At 43.4% G+C, this 20,725-nt stretch overlaps 1 protein-coding gene across 9 annotated transcripts in view; it reads left to right on the top strand.

Annotated features, from left to right (window-relative positions):
• AKT3 (AKT serine/threonine kinase 3) overlaps window positions 1–20,725 on the top strand; it is a 230,038-nt gene that overhangs the window by 129,662 nt on the left and 79,651 nt on the right. For 8 of the 9 annotated variants that reach the window (XM_080651009.1, XM_080651010.1, XM_080651011.1 and 5 more), the window contains one exon: window positions 15,264–15,375. The exons of the other annotated variant lie outside the window; for it this stretch is intronic. In XM_080651009.1, the coding sequence (XP_080507135.1) occupies window positions 15,264–15,375 (112 nt within the window). The remainder of the gene's footprint in view (window positions 1–15,263; window positions 15,376–20,725) is intronic. 9 annotated transcript variants of the gene reach the window in all.

The following is a 20,725-nucleotide window of genomic DNA, read 5'->3' as shown; positions in this document are numbered from 1 at the left end:
AGTTCATCTACCCAATAGTCCTGGTCTTTAGCATTTTGACAGTTATCAGTCCAACTCAAAAGTAGAAACAGTTCCTCAGTGGAGGCCTGGCACGTTTGCCCACATGTCTTGGGGAGCCACCTTCTTGCTGTTGAGGGGAAGTGCCTCGTATGTCCACAGAAGGACCGCCTAGAATTCTCCTTTATTCCGTGTTGCAAATATTGGCTCACTCTGACAATATCTCCTTCTTCCCTGAAATGTTTCTCCAGTCCCTTTTTGGAAAAATAGGTTGGTCTGCCTTTCTTAGGCCAATTTTAAATGTGAAATGAAGTGTTTACTCATTAACCTATTCTTCTGTTTGAAAGAAAATAAGGAAATGATGGGTCTTAAACCTCCCCAAAAATATCCTTACCTCTGAATAAACATTAGACTCGATTATAATCATGACGAAAAACATGCTGATTCCTACTAATGCTCCCACTGCGGCTGTTCATGGGGGCAGAGGAATAGCTCTGACTTGATTCTTAGTCTGATGTAACACATGAGGCCATCTAGGATGACAACCCTATAAAATAGAAATGAACAAGGATTACGAGGGATGAGAGCAGCTGAGTTCCAAGGGTTTACCCATCATTAGAATCATACCCGGTACTAAAGGAGTATTAAATCCAACGTTTGTAAGTAGGAATTTGTCATTGACTCTGGAAGACAGCCACATAGAACACATAGCAATGGGAGGGAACATGAGATGAGTTGCCACAGTGAACTTTATAGAGAATAAATGCTGCAGAAGTTGAGAGGGTGGGTAAAGCCAGGGTGACCAGCGAAGAGCTCTCCAGAGCTGCGGTTCACACGAGCCTTGAAGGATAGGTGATGTGAAGGTTTGGGGAAGGAGGACATTTTCAGGGAGGTCAACCACAGAAACAAACATGAAGTCTGGAACTAAGGAGCAGCTTCTTTTGTGAACGGTATAAGCAACACCCTAGATGAACAGAGAATCTGTTGTAGAAAAGTAAGTTAAGGTTAGAGAAGTTTTAACCCGATTGTGAAAGCTCTTGAATACCAGTTGGATGTTTTTAATGGCAGCCTGTTGGAAACCCCTGGAAGTTTTTGTCCAAATGAGTATTCGGTAAAAAAGAACCTACCGGGTCATGTTGAGCAGTAGAGGCAATACCTTCAGAGACAAATAGTCCCCTTGCGCCATGTGGCAGCCAGTCAGCAAGGTGTGTGGTCTTGTTTGCCTTCCTTCCCAGGCTCACGGCTTCCATCCTCCTTGGGTTCTTCCTCAGGTCCCCTGGATTATTTCAATGGTCTCCTAATTGATCTCTCGCCTTCAGATATTCTCTCCGGAGTGTTGGGAAGCAGTGCATAGATTTCATTTAGATTCGTCTTCCAAAAAATGTTTCTTTGCAAATACCATCTCCTTGTGAGGAAATATCTCAAATTTTCTCCATTTTTACAGAGGAAGATGTAGTGTAGATCAATAAACACTTGCCAAAATCATGACTACATTTATACTCTATATATTTTCAGAATTCCTTTATTTCCTTCTATTACTCCTTAATGTTCCATACATTTTTTGCAAACATTGCTACATTCTATTACGTCCAGTTTCACACAGAATTCCTAACCCTGTTTTCATTTTAAGTGATTTTTAGTCCATTTTACATACTTAATCATTCAAAGATATGGTGTTTCCTCCTCCCCTTTACCCCCAATTATAATTAGATTTTTAAAAATATATTTTTATTGATTTCAGAGAGGAAGGGAGGGGAAGAGAGAGATAGAAACATCCATGACGAGAATCATTGTTCGGCTGCCTCCTGCACACCCCACACTGGGGATCGAGCCCACACCCGGGCATGTGCCCTATGCAGGGATCAAACCGTGACCTCCTGATTCATGGGTCGACACTCAACCACTTTGCCCTGCCAGCCGGCCAAGGAATCGGAATTTTTGAGCAGAAACGTGATAGAAGAGTAATGATGTAAATGAACACCAGTTGGAATCATAGAGGCGTTCTCACAAGTAAATTTTCACATATCAGTAGGAGATCTAAGTTCTAATGAATATTGAGGGAGTTTTCATTACTGAGGGTTTATTGTGTTCTCAGCGTTGTAACAGGTTCGGAGGGAAAAGGGAAGGAGATGAGGAGGGAAGCCCACCTTGCTCTGAGCGGTACTATGTGCCAGGCCCTTTCACTTCCCTTTTCTCATTTACCCTCCGCAACAGCACCCCCAGGTAGGCCTTACTGCTCCATCTTAAAGCGACCGACCCAGGTCCTGGGACTTGCTTCAGGTCACTCACCTGGCAAAGGCAGAGCCAGGGTGTGGAGCAGATGCTGCTGCCCCTGCAGCCCGCGTTCATTTCTCTCCCACAGGCAGCCCATGTAGCCCTTGGCTTTGGAGGATTCGAATCTAATAGCCAAACCCTGCCACGTCCCTTGGAATGGGTCTCCTCAGCCGTGTTGTGGTTCAGTTCTGAAGTAAGTTGATAAGGAATATGTTCAGTAAGAGCTCAGGAAAGTGAGGAGAGGAGGAGCCTGGGGTGGGCAGGGGCGGCGGGGGGACATCCCCCTGCAGCCCATGTGCGGGGAGCCACGTGATGGGGTCATCGCATGACCTTGTACACTCAGTTAATTACCAGCGGGTCACTGTGGCTTAGTTTTTCAGGTGGAAATGTACTGATTGTCTAGCACCACTGGCAGCGGCCAGCCGTGGATGCGATGCTCCTCGTGCTGTTCCTGACGCTGCTATTCTGTGTCATCCTGACCCAGCCTCTTCCTTCGATGCCCTTCCTGTCCGAAGGCGCGAAGAGTTCTCTTGGCCCACCTCTCTGACTTACTCATTCATGCCTATCCTCATTGATGGACATTTTACTTTTTATTAAGTTAAATGTAGATCCAGAACTGGTTTGCTTGTCTAATATTACTTTTTTAGCTTACGTTCTTATTCTCTAGAAAGAAGTTGGTGTGATTTTTAAATTGTAAACTAACAATGTTTACATCTCATCCTATTTCAGCCCATCTTACTTATAATTAATACATAAGGCCTTAAGAGGGACTTAAGGAAGGAAAGAGAATTGACGTTTCGAAGAGCCCACTTTGTGTGAGGTGCTTTATTTATATGATCACATTTTTTTCATGACAAGTGCAACATGAAATAAATGTTACCTTAAACCAACTGGCCAATGAAACTAAAAACCAGAGAGAGTCACTTTCCCAGGGTGTGCAATCAAGTACCTGGCAGAACTATGATTTGGCTTCTGCTCTAACCCCCGGCTTGAGTGTGATCAATCCTGTAAAGGCGTCAGAGTGACAGCTCTCTTCAAGTAACGCTGAGTCAGCACCCACAGCCCTCTCCGGTCAGCCAAGTCTTACACACAGTCAGTAGCAGACTCCGCTGTTCTTGGGCGGCGGCGGCGGCGGTGTGTGTGTGTGTGTGTGTGTGTGTGTGTGTGTGTGTGTGTGTGTAAGAATGTGTTCATGTAACATTCATGCTCACTAGGCCACAGCAGACGGGAACGCATGGAGGCACTAGCCAGTGACCGATCATTTGATAGAAATGTTTTATGTGATAATGGGTCAGTCTTTTAACCAGCCTGGGACTCAGAGTTTTGAGCGAGGGAGTCAGCCTGAGGGATCTTTCAAGTTTTCTTCTAACATCCAATAACTTGCCCATCACCAGCTATATCTTCGTGTTAAAAGCATTTGTTGTATTTCGAGTCAAGTTCAGTGGGGCCCAAGGCCACAGTTGGCGGAAGGCCCTCTCAGCCTTGGGATTGAGGAAAGACGCAGAGGCGTTCTTTTGGGTTGGAAAGAACGCGCCATCGAGCAGATGCTGATGGAAACATGCAGCGCAGGGGGAGAGGAAAGAGCGGGTGCGGTGGAAGTTGAGAGGAGGAGAGTACATTGCCCTTGATTGCAGTAATGCCTCTGCGCTACAATGCGGCCTTTCACGGGACCCAGCTCTCATTCATGTGTGTTGTGCGCTGCTTCCTGTTGCTAATTGCCGGCACAATAGTCCTCCAGCGAGGGAGCCTCGGTGTCCTTCTGCACCAGCTTGTCATTGTCTTTCTCCCTCACCCCCACCCATGCGCTCAGAACCCATTACTACGCTGGCATTTTTAGACATTTTCTCTGTTTGAAAATGGCAATGCTTTTGAAACATGCCAGAATAGTTCATGATAATTGAACCAGCCAACCAGCAACAGTGTTCGCTTCCAAAAGGACACTGATAAGGCTGCTCTCTCTGTAGGATACTCCAGAAAGGAATTAAAAATAAATGCATAATGCTCTCTTTATAGCATCATTTCACAGGCATTGTCTCCTTCGAGCGCCTCCCAGTCGGCCCGTGGAAGTAGCACGCTTGGTTAAAACAGTTTTGTTGGCCTGTATTACTTACAGGTTGACAGTTTACCTGGTCAGTTCTTTGGAAAATCTGTGGCTTTACATGTTTCCTCTAATGGCTATTCTTGGAGATCATTTTATTATGACGAGGGAATCAACATGCTCTCTTAGATTCACAAAGCCCAGTGAGTTCTCATTTCGGCCTCCAGGCAACTGGCGTCCCATGTTAATTCATGTTAGGTTTTCAACATTTTGGCCAATAAATATTTCACACGTGCTTTGAACCCTGTACCAGTGATCTAATGTTGACAGGAAGGTGTTTTTTTCCAATTATTGCCCTATAAATAAATCCTGAAACTGTATTATTCCTTAACAGCTCACCTGTTACTCAGAACTCCCCCTATCTTATAAGCATACGATCAAAGCGGGTGGTTTTTACATGGAATATTCTCACACCGGATGGTAGTTATTTTTGGTGCTTGGATACTCAACAAGAAGTTTGGTCAGTTTTCTTTGGGGAAGACTCTTTCCATATTCTATATCTAGTCACCTGTTTCTGTCAGTTTGATTGTGAAAACCTAGAGAGTGAAGATGCAGAGCTTGTTATAAAGAAACTAGAGGCCCGGTGCACGAATTTCTGCACCAGTGGGGTCCCTCGGGCTGGCCTGTGGGATTAGGTCAAAACCGGCTCTCTGACATCCTCTGAGGGGTCCCGGATTGCAAGAGGGCGCAGGCCAGGCAGTGGGACCTCACTGGTGCATGATCGGGGCCTGGGAGGGATGCAGGAGGTTGGCCAGCAGGGAGGGACTGCAGGAGGGCTCCAGGGCGTGTCTGGCCCATCTGGCTCAGTCCCGATGGGCTGGACCCCAGTAGCAAGCTAACCTACCAGTCAGAGCATCTTCCTCCTGGTGGGTCAGTGCACGTCATAGCAAGCTGTTGAGCAGCCTTAGCCTATCATTAGCATATTACTCTTTGATTGGTTGACCAGATGACTGGACACTTAGCATATTAGGCTTTTATTATATAGGATGAACCTTTACTTCCTCTATTGAAAGCCTCTAACACTCCCAAAACAGCACGTGACATGCTAGGATGCGCCTAGAACTTAGAGCTACAAAACCTGGACCCGAGATTCAGTTTCATAACCTCACAGACATGATGATTTCGAACAAGGGACCTACATCAGCTTCTGTTTCCTTATTTGTGAAACAGAAATGACGACAACACCTGAGAACTTAGTGGGGAGCGTTAGTGAGAAATAATGCTCATAAAACCTTCATGTTCCGGTGGAGCAACTGAGAAGGTGCCTTTAAAAGAATGACTTAGTTGTCATTATTTAAGAAGAATCAATTTGGGGAGGTAATATAATAGAAAGGAAAGTTTCCCTACTGACCTAAATTGGCAAAATATTCAAGATGATTTTTTTTTTCTGTTCTGACAATGAATGAACTGATTATTCCAAAGGATCTCTTCGCTTACTTGCAATGCAGCAGCCAAGCCAGACTTTAAAGTGAAGCGTTTTGTGCTCAAGACCCAGAGATTCTCTTGGCTGTGGGTGAAACCCTGTAAATGAGGAAAGCTCATCTGGAGTCAGAATTCCTGAGTGGAAAGAGAGACATTTATGTCTCGTCTTAAAGTTTCTAGAGGTGAGAGAGTGTTTTCCAGACAGGTCAGATTCTCTAAAAAATTATTTTTTATTTTTATTGATTTCAGAGAGGAAGGGAGAGGGAGAGAGAGAGAAACATCAATGATGAGAGAGAATCACTGATCGGCTGCCTCCTGCACACCCCCCACTGGGGATGGAGCCTGAAACCTGGGCTTGTGCACCATCCAGGAATTGAACAGTGACCTCCTGGTCCATAGGTCGATGCTCAACCATTGGGCCATGCTGGCTGGGCTGGACAAGTCCGATTCTTAATAGTGCTTTGGTCTTATATATGTATGTTTTAAATGAAATTATTAGGCTTGTTTGTTTATTATCCTCCAAAACTCACTATGTATGTGTTTTTCTTTTCTTTTGTTTGTTTCTTTTTTTGGAAGTTGAGTACTTTGCTCCTGAATAAATAGGCCTTTTCATTGTTCTCCAAGGGAAAAAATCGTGTAACTATTCTGTAAATCTAATTCTACCACTTTCCCGAGGGAAAGAAAGCTTGCTCTTAAGTCAGAGCTGTAGCTATGTAATCACGAACTTGATTAGGCTTTTCATTTTTTCACATTGATGTTATTGGATTTATTTATACATAAACATCTATATCTGTATATGCTTAGAGCATGTATTTCTCAGACAGGATTCTTTACTAATGTTCTCAGAGGTGGTGTAACTGGACAATTTAGGTTTTTAAAAAATATATATTTTTATTGATTTCAGAGAGGAAGGGAGAGGGAGAGAGAGATAGAAACATCAACGATGAGAGAGAACCATTGATCGGCTGCCTCCTGCACGCCCCCTACTGGGGATCAAGCCCACAACCTGGCCATGTGCCCTGAATGGGAATCAAACCGTGATTTCGATGTTCAACCACTGAGCCACGCCAGCCAGGGCAGGGCACTTTAGATTTTGAAGAAATAAGTATTTCAGGTTTCGGGAGGCACTTACACTTGGTCCCCTGTCGTTCACTGGCTTCAGGTGTGAAAGCTCCATCATAAAGTTAAGTTCCCCTTGGTGGTGGGCACGCGCTCTGTGGGTCGATACCATGCAGTGTTCAGACCTTCACTTACTTCCCTAACGACTTTAGCATCCATTGGTGATCCTGGCCGGAATCAATCATTTTAGTACGTGTGGAGTATCTTTCAGCTGTTTTTGAAAATGTGGTGTTAGTTAGCCAACACAAATTCCTTACTGCATTTGGCTAGTGTTTATCATATATTCTTTCATTGTGTTTATTTAATTGAGACCTGCTCTGTGTAGGCACAGTACGAGGTGATCAAATAATAGGAACCTTGCCCTCAGGAAATTTGCAGTTTAATTGACATTCTTGTTGGATTGTTTAAAAATGTTGTTATGAATTCCAGTTTCATCACATTTGAAATATCAATTAGTTTTTCTTAATTAAAACAAAATGGTGTTCATGATTATTTTTTAGATTTCCACACAGTATTTTGTAATAAGCTGTGTTAAAATGGGTACATCTCATCCTTTCTACATCTGGGTAATTCACTTCTGTTTGTTTCATGGATTGTGATCACTAATAAGCTGTTTACTTGGGTGTGTGAGTACAGAGGCGTCTGAGCCACTATGAAATATGATGGTGTAGATCTTTATTTAATGAAACGAAAAATACCACAACATTATAAATGAGCAAAACACTTATGTAATACTAGAGGCACGGATTCGTGCACTGGTGGGGTCCCTCGGCCTGGCCTGCAGGGATTGGGCCGAAACCAGCCTGGTGCACAAATCAAGACAGGCCAGACACTCCCTGGAGCCCTCCCATGGTCCCTCCCAGGCCCTGATCCGCCCCAATCAGGACTGGACAAGGCAGGCCGGCCCTGCAGGGATCAGGCTGAAACCCACAGTCTGACATCCCCCAAGGGGTTCTGGATTGTGAGATGGTGCAGGCCAAGCTGAGGGACCCCACGGGTGCATGAATCCATGCGCCAGGCCTCTAGTATGCATATAAGATCTTTGGTTAATCTCTTCCTACTCTCCCCGCTCCTGCCTCCCCGCTTTCCTCTGAGATTCATTAGTCTGTTCCATGTTTCCATGCCTGTGCACTGAGTGTCTGCCCCTGGTGGTCAGTGTGTGTCATAGCTACTGGTGGAACGGTCGCTTAGGTTTTTGTATGTGTAGATAGACTAGAGGCCCGGTGCACAAAATTCGTGCACGGGGGAGGGGGGTGTCGCTCAGCCCAGCCTGCACCCTCTCCAATCTGGGACCCCTTGAGGGATGTCTGACTGCCCATTTAAGCCTGATCCCGGTGGGATCGGGCCTAAACGGGCAGTCGGACATCCTTCTCACAATCCAGGACTGCTGGCTCCCAACTGCTACCTGCCTGCCTTCCTGATTGTCCCTAACTGCTTCTGCCTGCCAGCCTGATCACTCCCTAACCACTCCCCTGCCAGCCTGATTGATGCCTAACTGCTCTCCTGCCAGCCTGTTTGCCCCTAACTGCCCTCCCCTGCAGGCCTGGTCACCCCTAACTGCCCTCCCCTACAGGACTGGTTCCCCCAACTGCCCTCCCCTGCAGGCCTGGTCACCCTAACTGCCCTCCTCTGCAGGCCTGGTCCCCCCTAACTGCTCTCCCCTGCAGACCTGGGTCCCTCCCAACTGCCTTTCCCTGCAGGCCTGGTCGCCCCCAACTGCCCTCCCCTGCTGGCCATCTTGTGGCCATCTTGTGTCCACATGGGGGCAGGATCTTTGACCACATGGGGGAAGCCATCTTGTGTGTTGGAGTGATGGTCAATCTGCATATTATTCTTTTATTAGATAGGATAGAGGCCTGGTGCATGGGTGGGGGCCAGCTGGTTTGCCCTGAAGGGTGTCCCGGATCAGAGTGGGGGTTCCCTTGGGGCGTGAGGCGGCCTGGGAGAGGGGCCTGTGGTGGTTTGCAGGCTGGCCACGCCCCCTCGCAACCCAAGCAGAGGCCCTGGTATCTGGGGTTTATTTATCTTCTACAATTGAAACTTTGTAGCCTATAGTGGAGCCAAGCCTTCTGCTTGCTCCGTGGTGGCAGCCATTTCTATTGGGATTTATGTATCTTCTATAATTGAAACTTTGTAGCCTTAAGCGAGGCCTGGGCCGGCCAGGGTGTGCGGAAAGCTTGGCTTCCTCCATCGCCTGGGGCAACCCTAGCCTCCTGCTCTTTCCAGCTCCGTGGCTGCCGCCATTTCTGTTTGGGTTTATGTATCTTCTATCATTGAAATTTTGTAGCCTTGAGTGGTGGCCTAGGCCGGCAAGGGCAGGCGGAAAGCTTGGCTTCCTCCATTGCCGTGGAAACCCAAGCCTCCCTCCTGCTCTCTGTGGCCGTAGCCATCTTGGTTGGGTTTATTTGCATATTTGCTCCTGATTGGCTGGTGGGCGTGGCTTGTGGGTGTAGTGGAGTGATGGTTAATTTGCATATTACTCTTTTATTAGATAGGATGTTCCATATGCTATAGTCACATTTTAAAGCATGCTTGTAAAAGAATTGAAATCTACATGAAAACATTAACCATGTACCTATTTATGAATTTTTCTACAGGAAGCATAGATGATTTCAATATGAATTTGTACAGGGAGAAAAAAGGAAGAGATATGTTTAAAAGCCAACTTGCCTCACAACAATGTGAATGTACTTATTAATGCCATAGAACTGTGCACTTTAAAATGGTTAAAATGTTACATTTTATGTTACATGGGTGTGTTTTGGTTTTTTTTTAACCAAAAAAAATAGTTCATGGCTATTAGACTGCAAAAAACAAAACCACAGAGTGGCCGAAACCGGTTTGGCTCAGTGGATAGAGCGTCGGCCTGAGGACTGAAGGGTCCCAGGTTCGATTCCGGTCAAGGGCACGTACCTTGGTTGCGGGCACATCCCCAGTGGGAGGTGTGCAGGAGGCAGCTGATCGATGTTTCTCTCTCATCAATGTTTCTAGCTCTCTATCCCTCTCCCTTCCTCTCTGTAAAATATCAATAAAATATATTAAAAAAAAAACAAAACAAAACAAAAAACCACAGAGCGACTCGCCTCATGATGCATTCTGACCCTCGGAACGCAGTGTTAGTGAGGCCTCATTCGTTGTGTATGTTCACTATTGTCCCATGGAGACCACGGTGTATTTTTAGTTAAAATGGGAAGTATGCAGGGGGTATGCGGAGAGTAATTGTTTTAGAAGACTTTTGAGATGTTGGTTTAATTAGAGGTAGGATTTTGAGGACAGACGAGATGGAGAAATGCTGATGGGAAGGGTGTTGGCTCTGGATGTACTTTTGGAAAATGATGGTGACATATTTGCTCAAGAAAAATGTATTAGGAGAAGTTCACATTAACATATCGTAATTTCACTCAATTTAAACCCACAAATAGCCTCCCCTGTTAAAACCAACGTGGTAACGTTTATGATCATTAAAAAGCCAGAATTTGAAAAACGTCTTTTAGAGTGGAACATAGCGTTAGTAACCCCTCTTACCCCTTCACTTATAAAAAATAATTTCTTATGAAATAAACAGTAACAACTTACGCCGCCCCCCCCCCCCGCCCCTTTCCTTCTATGGAAAAGGATATTTTTATTCTGGTTCAGACAACTGGGCTACGTGTCACATTCGCCAGCAGCAAAGCATCCTCCCCTTTGTCTGTTACCTGAGAGAATAGAAACCTGGAGCTGGACCAATGCGAGTTTGGGAACCACTTTTCCATCGCTTGTGACTGAACGTTTGTGTTCCCATTGGCTTGGTCGGTATCCCAGGGCGTGAGACCAGCAGTGAGAGGACGCAGGTCCCCGCTGCCCCTTCCGACCGTCTTCCCCTCTAAACCACTCCCTCTGCATCCCGCGTCCACAAATAAAATGCCACATTGGCTCCTACCAGGGCATCACCCTCCTCCCTAGCCATCCCTCCACTGTGTTCAGAGCAGGGGCCTCTCCATCCTCAAATACGTTACCAGGTGACAGTTACCCTGACCTCTTCGTAGGAGAAAAGGTGTCACGGAAGGAGGGTGGGGCTCAGGGAGGGGAAGGTGTGGAAGAGGGAAAGTGGAAACATCTTTTCAAGTGGGATGTAACCTGGACAGATGATGCCTGATCGTTTAAAGGCATTTTTCTGAACAGCGTGTTCTCTCCGAAAGCGCGTGGCATTTGAATTCACGTAGACCTGGGGGTAAATGTTTATATAGTGACTTACAAGCTATAGGTTTGGGGGCAAGCTATTGAACACATCTCAGCCTCTATTAGCTCCTTTGTGAATTGGAAGGTAATAATATAACACCTCTTACCACATCACCTGCCACCTACGCACCTTCCTGACAGCGATGGGATGAATCTCTTGAAGGTTGATGTGTTGGCACTTACTTGGCCATTATTCTTTTTTGCCCCCTGCATAGTAAAACCCTTTAAGAAAAAGGAAAAAAATGCTTTTTGCCCCTTTTAAGAACAGCCACAATAGTATTATAAGTGAGGGCTTAAAACTAAACTGCCTCTGCTGTAACTCAGCACTGGCATTATTACATTCTGTGATTTAATTATGAATGGGACCGATGATCATGCCTTTGTTTTTCGCATTCACTGTTAGTAGAATTTACTTTAAAAGAATAAAATTAATGTTGAAATAAAATTTAATCTTTTGGATAAAATCCTGGCACGTGGTATCCAGAACATTCTTTTTGGTAGATGGTTTTGATCTGGCACATTGCCGTTTCTTCAGTTGGCTCTCAGGTTTACAGACAAATCACAGCTGTGAATAAAGCTGGTTGTCCATGGTTCGGAATGGCGTAAAGTCAGCAGGATGTTGGAAGTCAGTTTCTAGTTTCACTTGTTCAGGTGATTGTTAACTAGTATAACTATCTAGTTTAAATTCTGGTGTGACAAATACTTTACTGTAAAGTATTCACAGATTACCCTATCTAATAAAAGAGTAATATGCAAATTAACCATCACTCCGCTATACCCACAAGCCATGCCCACCAGCCAATCAGGAGCAAGTATGCAAATTAACCCAACCAAGATGGCTGCAGCCACAGAGAGAGCAGGAGGCTTGGATTTCCCTGGCAATGGAGGAAGCCAAGCTTTCTGCACACGCTGGTGGGCCCAGGCCTCCACTCAAGGCTACAGAGTTTCAATTATAGAAGATAAATAAATCCCCTCAAAAATGGCAGCAGCCACGGAGCTGGAGAGAGCAGGAGGCTTGGGTTGGTCACCCCTAACTGCCCTCCCCTGCAGGCCTGGTTCCCCCCAGTGATGGAGGAAGCCAAGCTCCGGCAGCCCTGGCCTGCCTTGGCCTCTGCTACAAAGTTTCAATTATAGAAGATACATAAATCCCAACAAAAATGGCTGCGGCCATGGAGCAAGCAGGAGGCTTGGCTCCACTCAGATACCAGGGCCTCTGCTTGGGTCACTGGGAGGCGTGGCTGGCTTGCAAACCACCACAGGCCCCTCGCCCAGGCCACCGCATGCCCCAAGGGAACCCCCACCCTGATCCAGGACACCCTTCAGGGCAAACCAGCTGGTCCCCACCCGTGCACCAGGCCTCTATCCTATCTAATAAAAGAGTAATATGCAGATTGACCATCACTCCAATACACAAGATGGCTGCCCCCATGTGGACACAAGATGACCACCACAAGATGGCCAGCAGGGGAGGGCAGTTGGGAGGGACCGGGCCTGCAAGGGAGGGCAGTTGTGGGAGATCAGGCCAGCAGGGGAGGGCAGTTGAGAGGGACCAGGCCTGCAAGGGAGGGCAGTTGGGAGTGGTCAAGCCTGCAGGGGAGGGCAGTTAGGGGTGAACAGGCTGGCAGACGAGGGAAGTTGGGGGCGACTGGGCCTGTAGGGAAGGGCTGTTGGCGGGAACCCAGGCCTGCAGGGGAGAGCAGTTGGGGGGAACCAGGCCTGCAGGGGAGGGCAGTTAGGGGTGACCAGGCCTGCAGGGAAGGGCAGTTAGGGGTGACCAGGCCTGCAGGGGAGGGCAGTTAGGGGCAGTCAGGCTGGCAGGGGAGCAGTTAGGCATCAATCAGGCTGGCAGCGGAGTGGTTAGGGGGTGATCAGGCTGGCAGGCAGAAGTGGTTAGGGGCAATCAGGAAGGCAGGCAGGCGAGCAGTTGGGAGCCAGCAGTCCTGGATTGGGCCTAAACGGGCAGTCGGACATCCCTCGAGGGGTCCCATATTGGAGAGGGTGCAGGCTGGGCTGAGGGACACACCCCCCCCTCCCCGTGCGTGAATTTCATGCACCGGGCCTCTAGTGATACAATAAAAGTTAGCTCCCTGGCATTTTATGTAAGACACTTGATTCATTCATGTGTATTAAATGGTTTGAGATATCATGGGTTATCATTTGATTAGTAGCTTTTTAGAATCTCTGGCTGAAGTTTCTACTTTCGTTTTTAAATTGGCTTAATTTGAATTGGAAATCTTTACATCTCTAAATTGAAAATATTCTTTTTTTATTGTTTAAAATATTACATATATTAGTACATATATCTCCTTTTTTTCCCCCATTGACCTTCCCCCAGCCCCCCCTACCCCCTGTCGCATGCCCTCATCCCACCCCCCCCCCCCCAGTGTCTTGATTCCATTGGTGTGCTTATATGAAAATATTCTTCTTAAGAAGTATTGACTGTTTATTAGCCACTATCCCCTTTAAGAATTGCCTTTAAGAACAAGAGTCCCCTTTAAGAATGAGGGTTTTTAGACATGAGCCATGGCATGTTTGCCTTCATTTTACAGGGACCTGTGGGGTGTGTTCATGAGTCCATATTGTAGCTAACACGCAAGAACCCAGAGCTTCTTCTGTTGACTGGCTCACTTGTTTTAACATGTTCTTTTGAAATTTTAATTTTTGTGACTTCAGATTCAGCTCTTTAGTTACCGCTGTGTACAAAGGGCAGAGAGCCCTGGATGTGTTGGGAAATTACTTTCTTCTCTCGGCATTGACTCGCTACCAGATGAGAATGCTCTCCGAGACCATTCTCAGGGCGGAGACGATGCTCTCAGATCTGAACCAAGCCAAACACTTCCGGAGAGCAAGGCACAGATAGTTCAGAAGATCCCAACCCGAGACTACGTTTCCTTTTTCATTTTAGGGTCATTCTTGTGTTTTAACATATTGATTTAGAATGTGATTTTTTTCGTTATATAAAAGGAATGGTTCAATGTGATTGATGACTTGGGCCCATAAAGACATAGCAATGGCAGCTGATAGTTGCTAACGGTGGAGATGGGACAAAAAGGATAAGCACGGACAAGACACTGTTGAACTTTTCAACCAGGGGTCAATTACTTTCTTTCAAAAGAGCGGTACCAGTAGATAGGCCAACTGTACTTCAGCGTATCCAGTCCTCAAAGCTAACAGATAGCATCGTTGAAACCTTACTGTGTCACACACAATGCTGAGGATAACATCGATTTGTTATTTCTCCCCATACTAGTTTTACGATACAGGTACTCTTACTGTTTCTCATTTAATGTTTGAAGACCAGAGGCCTTAATTCACTTGCAAGGTTCATCGTTCATGGTAGGGAAAAAACTGGATCCAGGCACACTGGGGTTAGAACCCATATTTTGGCCACTGTACTATTGTCCTTTGCTTGGAAGTCTTCCTAGAAATTCCCTGACAGAATTGATCACGTGGTGACTGACTGGCTCTCCGGGCTGTGATTAATAAGAGTTACAGGTGGCTTGGCCGGTGTAGCTCAGTGAGTGAGCATCGGCCCATCTGCCAGGGGATCATGGTTTGATTCCCAGTCAGAGCACAGGACTGGGTTGCAGGCTCGGTCCCCAGTGGGGGATGTGCAGGAGGCAGCCGATTGGTGGTTCTCATCATGGAAGTTTCTATCTCTCTCTCCCTCTCCCTTTCTCTCTGAAATCAATGAAAACATTTTTAAAAAGTTACAGGTGGTATGTACTATCAAAAGGCTTATAATCTAGGCAGAGAGATAAGGATGCCTTATTAAAATGATTATAAGATAGTCTAAGCTGAGTGAAAAATGAGGGAGACAATAGTAAGTTCTGAGAATATGGCGGGGGGAGCGCTTCATGGAAGAAGTTGGCTTTGATCTTCACCTTAGAGGACAGGTGTCCTTCTGACAGTTGGTGGTCACGTATGGATCGGGGTCAAATGAATGGACAGCATTCCAGATAGCAAAGTATCGATACAGGAAAGAGCAGCGGGATATATCTGGGGAAAGACGTGCAGTCCCTGGAATGCTGAGCGATCTCAGTGGCTTTGTATAGAATAGAACTATAGTTTGCAACTGTGTGTTTCTTGGTTTAAATGTAAGTATATTCAAAGAGACATTTTATTTTATCACTAGAATGCCAGTTAATGAAAACAGAGCGACCAAAGCCAAACACATTTATTATCAGATGTCTCCAGTGGACCACTGTTATAGAGAGAACATTTCATGTAGATACTCCAGAGGAAAGGTAAGAAAGTCATTTTTTTTCCATTTTGTGAAAAAGCAACCGTCAATCTAAAAACCCATGTGTCTGACCTCACCATTTGTAAATATATGTAAATATCTTTGTAAAATGCCATAGTCCCTTAAGTATGATTATTCTGATATAATAGATGAGTAACTTATAAAATTCTAAATCAAAATATCTGGAAGTTCTGTAAGATATACTTCTTAAGAGAAAACAACATTAAAAAGCTAAAACATAAATGAAGACATTTTTATAACGAAGCCACGTCTTTTAAAAGAATTGGAGAGTTGTGTCTGTGTTTAGAATTCTGAGGCCAGAGGTGACAAAGGTGCCTCGTAGCATGCTATCCTTCAGGTGGAGTGTTGGGAGGAGGATGCTGAGATTGGGTCTAAGCTCAGTGAGGAAGAAAGAACCAGGACTGACTGGCATTGGCCGTCATCGTTGCTGAAGTGGGGAGTGCAACACATTTCCCACCAGCTCCCCAGCTTCCTCAGGTCCCCATTTTCATCCTCCTGATCGGCTAATTCCTGGAGCCCCCTCCCTTTCCCAGTTCTGTCCAACACCCTTTCATCCGGTGGCTCTGATGCTGACTTAGGTCCAACAACCACCAGCACAAATTCATTTTCCTGCGCATATGTTGTCATACTTGACTCAAATCAGCAACTCTGTAAAGTTGAATCTTTTTTAGCCTATTTTCCAAATGAATAAATTAGGTCTTAAGAAACTTGTGTGATGAAAAAACCTCCGAACCTCCCCCTAAAATCTCGCAAATAGTGAAGTATTATTTTAATAATACTTTTTTGATCAATAAACAAAAATGGTAACGTATATTGCTGCAGAAAACATAGACAAGAAAGAAAAATGGAAAAGATCTAGAAATTGCTCATAATCTGATTCTATAACCAGAGGTAAGGACTGATATTTTTTTAATACACTTCCAGTCTTCTTCTGTGAGATGTACTCAGGTCTTCAGTACACACACAATTTTATGTGTCCTCCCTCCAAAGCCACCCCATCTGCCCTGGGCATGTATCTGTGCTGAGTCTTCAGTCTGCTTATGCCTGAGCCCATAACTATGGTTGAGCTCATTCCTACGTGTATTTCAGATCTGAGCTTAAAATGTTACATTTCCCACCAAACCTCTGACACTGGTAGACTAGGTAGGTCCCCTGCTATTACTTCCCTATCTCCGTGTACCTTTTGCATCTGGTATCTCACTGCTATAATCTTTGCTTGCCTTGCTCAGTAGACTATAAGATTCTTGATTGGCAAGGATGATGACTTCCTTGCTCATTATTTTACTTTTAGCGCACAGTCCAGGGGCCAATATAGTATTTATGGACTTGTTGAATGAATGGGGTTTCTCCCATGGCAATAGATATTCTTTGAAAATATTGGTCTTCATGGATTTATAACATCGCATGTAACTTCATTCATTTTGCCTTTGTGTTTGCAAAGCTGGACTTAAGCCATATCTTAAGACTGAAATAGTTTGCTGTTCCTGCAATATTATCATACTAATTTTCTGGATAATCAGTTTTCATTGTATTTATGACTAGAAGAAAGCAGTTTCATGAAAAAACAGCATATTTGTATTTGCATTACAGTTTGTTTCCTGAATTTACCTAGAATCTGGTGTTTGGATATTTTATATGAATTTAATATTGATGAAGACTTAGATGTATTAAGATCTAGAAAAACTCTCTATCTTCTCTACTTTGTCTTCCAGTCTAAAATACTTACCTGTTGTAAACTAAATATCTCTAATCTATCTTTTAAAATCTTGTATTTATTTCATTAATTATATAAGTTTGGAATCTTATTTTTTTCCCAAAAGAAGAGCTTCTTGTCTTACCTCATTTATTGAATAATCCATCCATTATATTTTTAGTATTTTTCTCCCACCCCCCTTTGATATTTCTGTTATTCTAGCACTAGGACCACATGGTTTTAATTAGAGAAGCCTTATAAAACTTTTAGCTTTCAATGAAGCAATCCTTTTATTATTGCCATTTTTTCAAAATGTTCTTAGCTTTTCTAGTACATTTTTAAAATTGTGATTAAATAGCATGAAATTTACCGAATTTTAAGTGTACAGTATTGTTAACTCCGTGGACAATGCTTTACAGTCGATCTCTAGAATTTTTCATCTTGCATGACCGAAACTCGATGCCCATTGAATGGCAACTCCCCATTTCCCTCTCTCCTGGCTCCTGTCAACCCTCATTCTACTTTCTGCTTCTATGAATTGACTACCTTAGATGCCTCATATAAGTGAAAACATGCAATATTTGTCCTTCTGTGACTGGCTTATTTCACTTGGAATAATGCCCTCATGGTTCATTCATGGTGTAGCACATAATAATATCCCATCCTGTGTTTATCCCATATTTTCTTTACCCGTTTATCTTTCAATGCACATGTCGGGCTGTTCTATCTTTTGGCTATTCTGAATAATGCTGCAGTGAACATAGGAGTACAAATCCCTCTTCAAGAGGCTGATTTCATTTTATTTTGGCTAAATGCCCAGAAGTGGGGTTGCTGGATCTTAAGGTAGTTATGTTTTTGAGGAACCTCCACAGTGTTTTCCATAGTGGCTGCAACATTTGACATTCCCACAGCAGTGGATAAGAGTTGCAGTTTCTCCACACTCTTGCGAACACTTGGTATTTTCTATAAATGGTAGACTCAGGTGCACCCTATAAATAATTGCATTAAATATTAATGGGTTAACATTGCAATTAAGAGGCAGAGAGTTCCAGAATTGATGAAAATACAGGGCCCACTTATGTATTGTCTTTAAGAGATGAACTTCAAGACACATGTAGATTGAAAAGAAATTGATTGAAAAAGATATGCAAACAGTAAATAAAAGAGATTTGCTGTATTATATCAGATTACAAAATAAGATGTATCACTTGAGAGTACCAAGACACTTTATAATGTTAAAAGTGTCAGTTGAACTCTATGATATAACAATTATGAATATGTATGCATGCAGTAACAGAATTAAAAGAGGAAATAGACAGTCCCAGGACCATATTTTGAGACTTTAAAATTCTTTTCAGCAATTGATAGAGCAGCTAGGCAAAAAATCAACAAAGATGTAGAAATAGAATAGCACTATTAATCAACTTGATATAATTGATATCTACACCCAGAAGTGGCAGAATACACATTGTTTTCAAATGTACATGATACATTCACCAGAAGATCATATTCTGGATCATAAAACAATTCTTAATATATTTAGAAATATTGAAATTATGCAAAATATGGTCTCTGCCCTCAGTAGAATTGATTAGAAATCAGTAAGATAATAAGAAAAAACCCAGTATTTGGAAATCAAAGAAAACACCTCTTAATAATCATTGGGTCAAACACAAAATTCACAAGAGCCATTAGAAAATAGTCTTAAATAAATGATAATGAAAATAAAGCATGTTAAAATTGGTGGTAGAATTTATAACCTTAAATTCCCATATTTGGAAAGAAGGAAGTTCTCAAGTCAATAATCTACGCTTCCATCTTGAGAAACAAGAAAAGTAGAGTAAATTAAACCTGAGACAAACAGAAAGAAGGAAACGATAGAGAAATTAGGGGGCTTGAAAACAGAAAAATTGTAGAGAATAATCAATTAAACAAAGCTAGTTCTTTGAAACAAAATTAATAAAATAGAAACGTCTTGAAAGGTTTTTAAGGAAAACTTTAAAAAAGAAGGCAGAAGTTACCAATACTAACGCTAGAAAACTTGAACAATCCAGTATTAATGAACAAAATTGTATTAGTAAGCAAAACACTTTTTTTTTTTCAAAGAAAACTAAAGTCCAGGTGGCTTCATTGGTTAAACATTTAAAGAGATATTACCAATACTACAAAATCTATTTCAGAAAATAATGGAGAAGAGAACACTTCCTAACTCATTTTTTAAGGCAACTGTCACCCTCATTTAAAAGAAAACAGGCAAAACTATCATAAGAAGAGAAAACTATATGCCCAATATACTTGTGAATATAGGTGCCAAATTTCTTTTTTTTTTTTCAATATATTTTTATTGATTTCAGAGAAGAAGGGAGAGGGGAAAGAGAGATAGAAACATCAATGATGAGAGAGAATCATGGATTGGCCACCTCCTGCACACCCCCGACCAGGGGTCGAGCCCACAACCTAGGCATGTGCCCTTGACTGGAAATGAACCCAGCACCCTTCAGTTCACAGGCTGATACTCCATCCACTGAGTCAAACCAGCTAGGGCTGGTGCCAAATTTATTAATAAAATTTTGACAAATAGAATTACAAAATATATATAAAGGATAATACACCATGACCAAATGGAGTTTATCCCAAGAATTCAGTTGCATTAGCATCTATATATATAAAAGGCTAATATGCAGAGTGTCCCCGCAGGAGGTAGACCGGGAGACTGAGAGTTCTATCACTCACTATGATGTGCGCTGACCACCAGGGGATGGCGCAGAATGAAGGAAGGTGTGGCCGGCAGCCGGGGAAGGGAGGCCCTGGCTGGCAGCCAGCAGCTGGGAAAGGAAGGCCTCGATTGGCTCTGATTGCTGGCCAGGCCTAGGACCCTACCCATGCACAAATTTCGTGTACGGGGCTTCTAGTCTGAAACTAATTCAACTAAACTTACTATGTTAATAGGATAAAGGAGAAAAACTACATGATTATTTCAACAGATGCAGAAAAAACATTTTACAAAATTCAATATCCCTTTATAACAAAAACCCTGTTGAATACAAAGAGAAGGGAACTTACTCAACTTAAGGGTATTTACCAAAAAATAACCTACAGCTTGTGCAATACTCAAAGGTTAAGGCTCAGTGCTTTCTCTTTAACAGCCGGAACAAAGTAAAATGCCTGCTCTCACCACTTTTATTTAACATTGTATTGATGGTCTGATCTAGGGTATTACAATGTAAGAAAAAGAAGCAAAAGGCAAACACATTCGGAAAAAGTAAAGCTGCTCTGGCATGTAGACAACATGGTTGCATGTTTAGAAAATCCAGAAAAATAAGAGCTACTGGAACTAAGAAATGAATTTAGTAAGTCTGGAGGATAGAAGCCAATGTACAATAAACAACTATATTTCTAAATACCAGCAAAAAAATAAATTTACAAAACCCTGGACAGTAAAGAATACTTAGCTATAAAGTCAGTTAAAGATGTACAAGACCTTTTCACAGAAAATTCCAAAACATTGCTCTGGGAAGTTAAAGACCTAGATAAATGCGGAGCTATACCATATTCATGGATTGGAAGGCGTAATTTATTAATATGGCAATTCCTTCCAAACTGATCTATAGATTTAATGCAATTCCATTGAAAATTCTAA

The sequence above is a fragment of the Plecotus auritus genome (genome assembly GCF_963455305.1).
Source record: "Plecotus auritus genome assembly, chromosome: 14".
Lineage (NCBI taxonomy): Eukaryota > Metazoa > Chordata > Mammalia > Chiroptera > Vespertilionidae > Plecotus > Plecotus auritus.
This window is presented reverse-complemented; position numbering and strand designations above follow the sequence as displayed.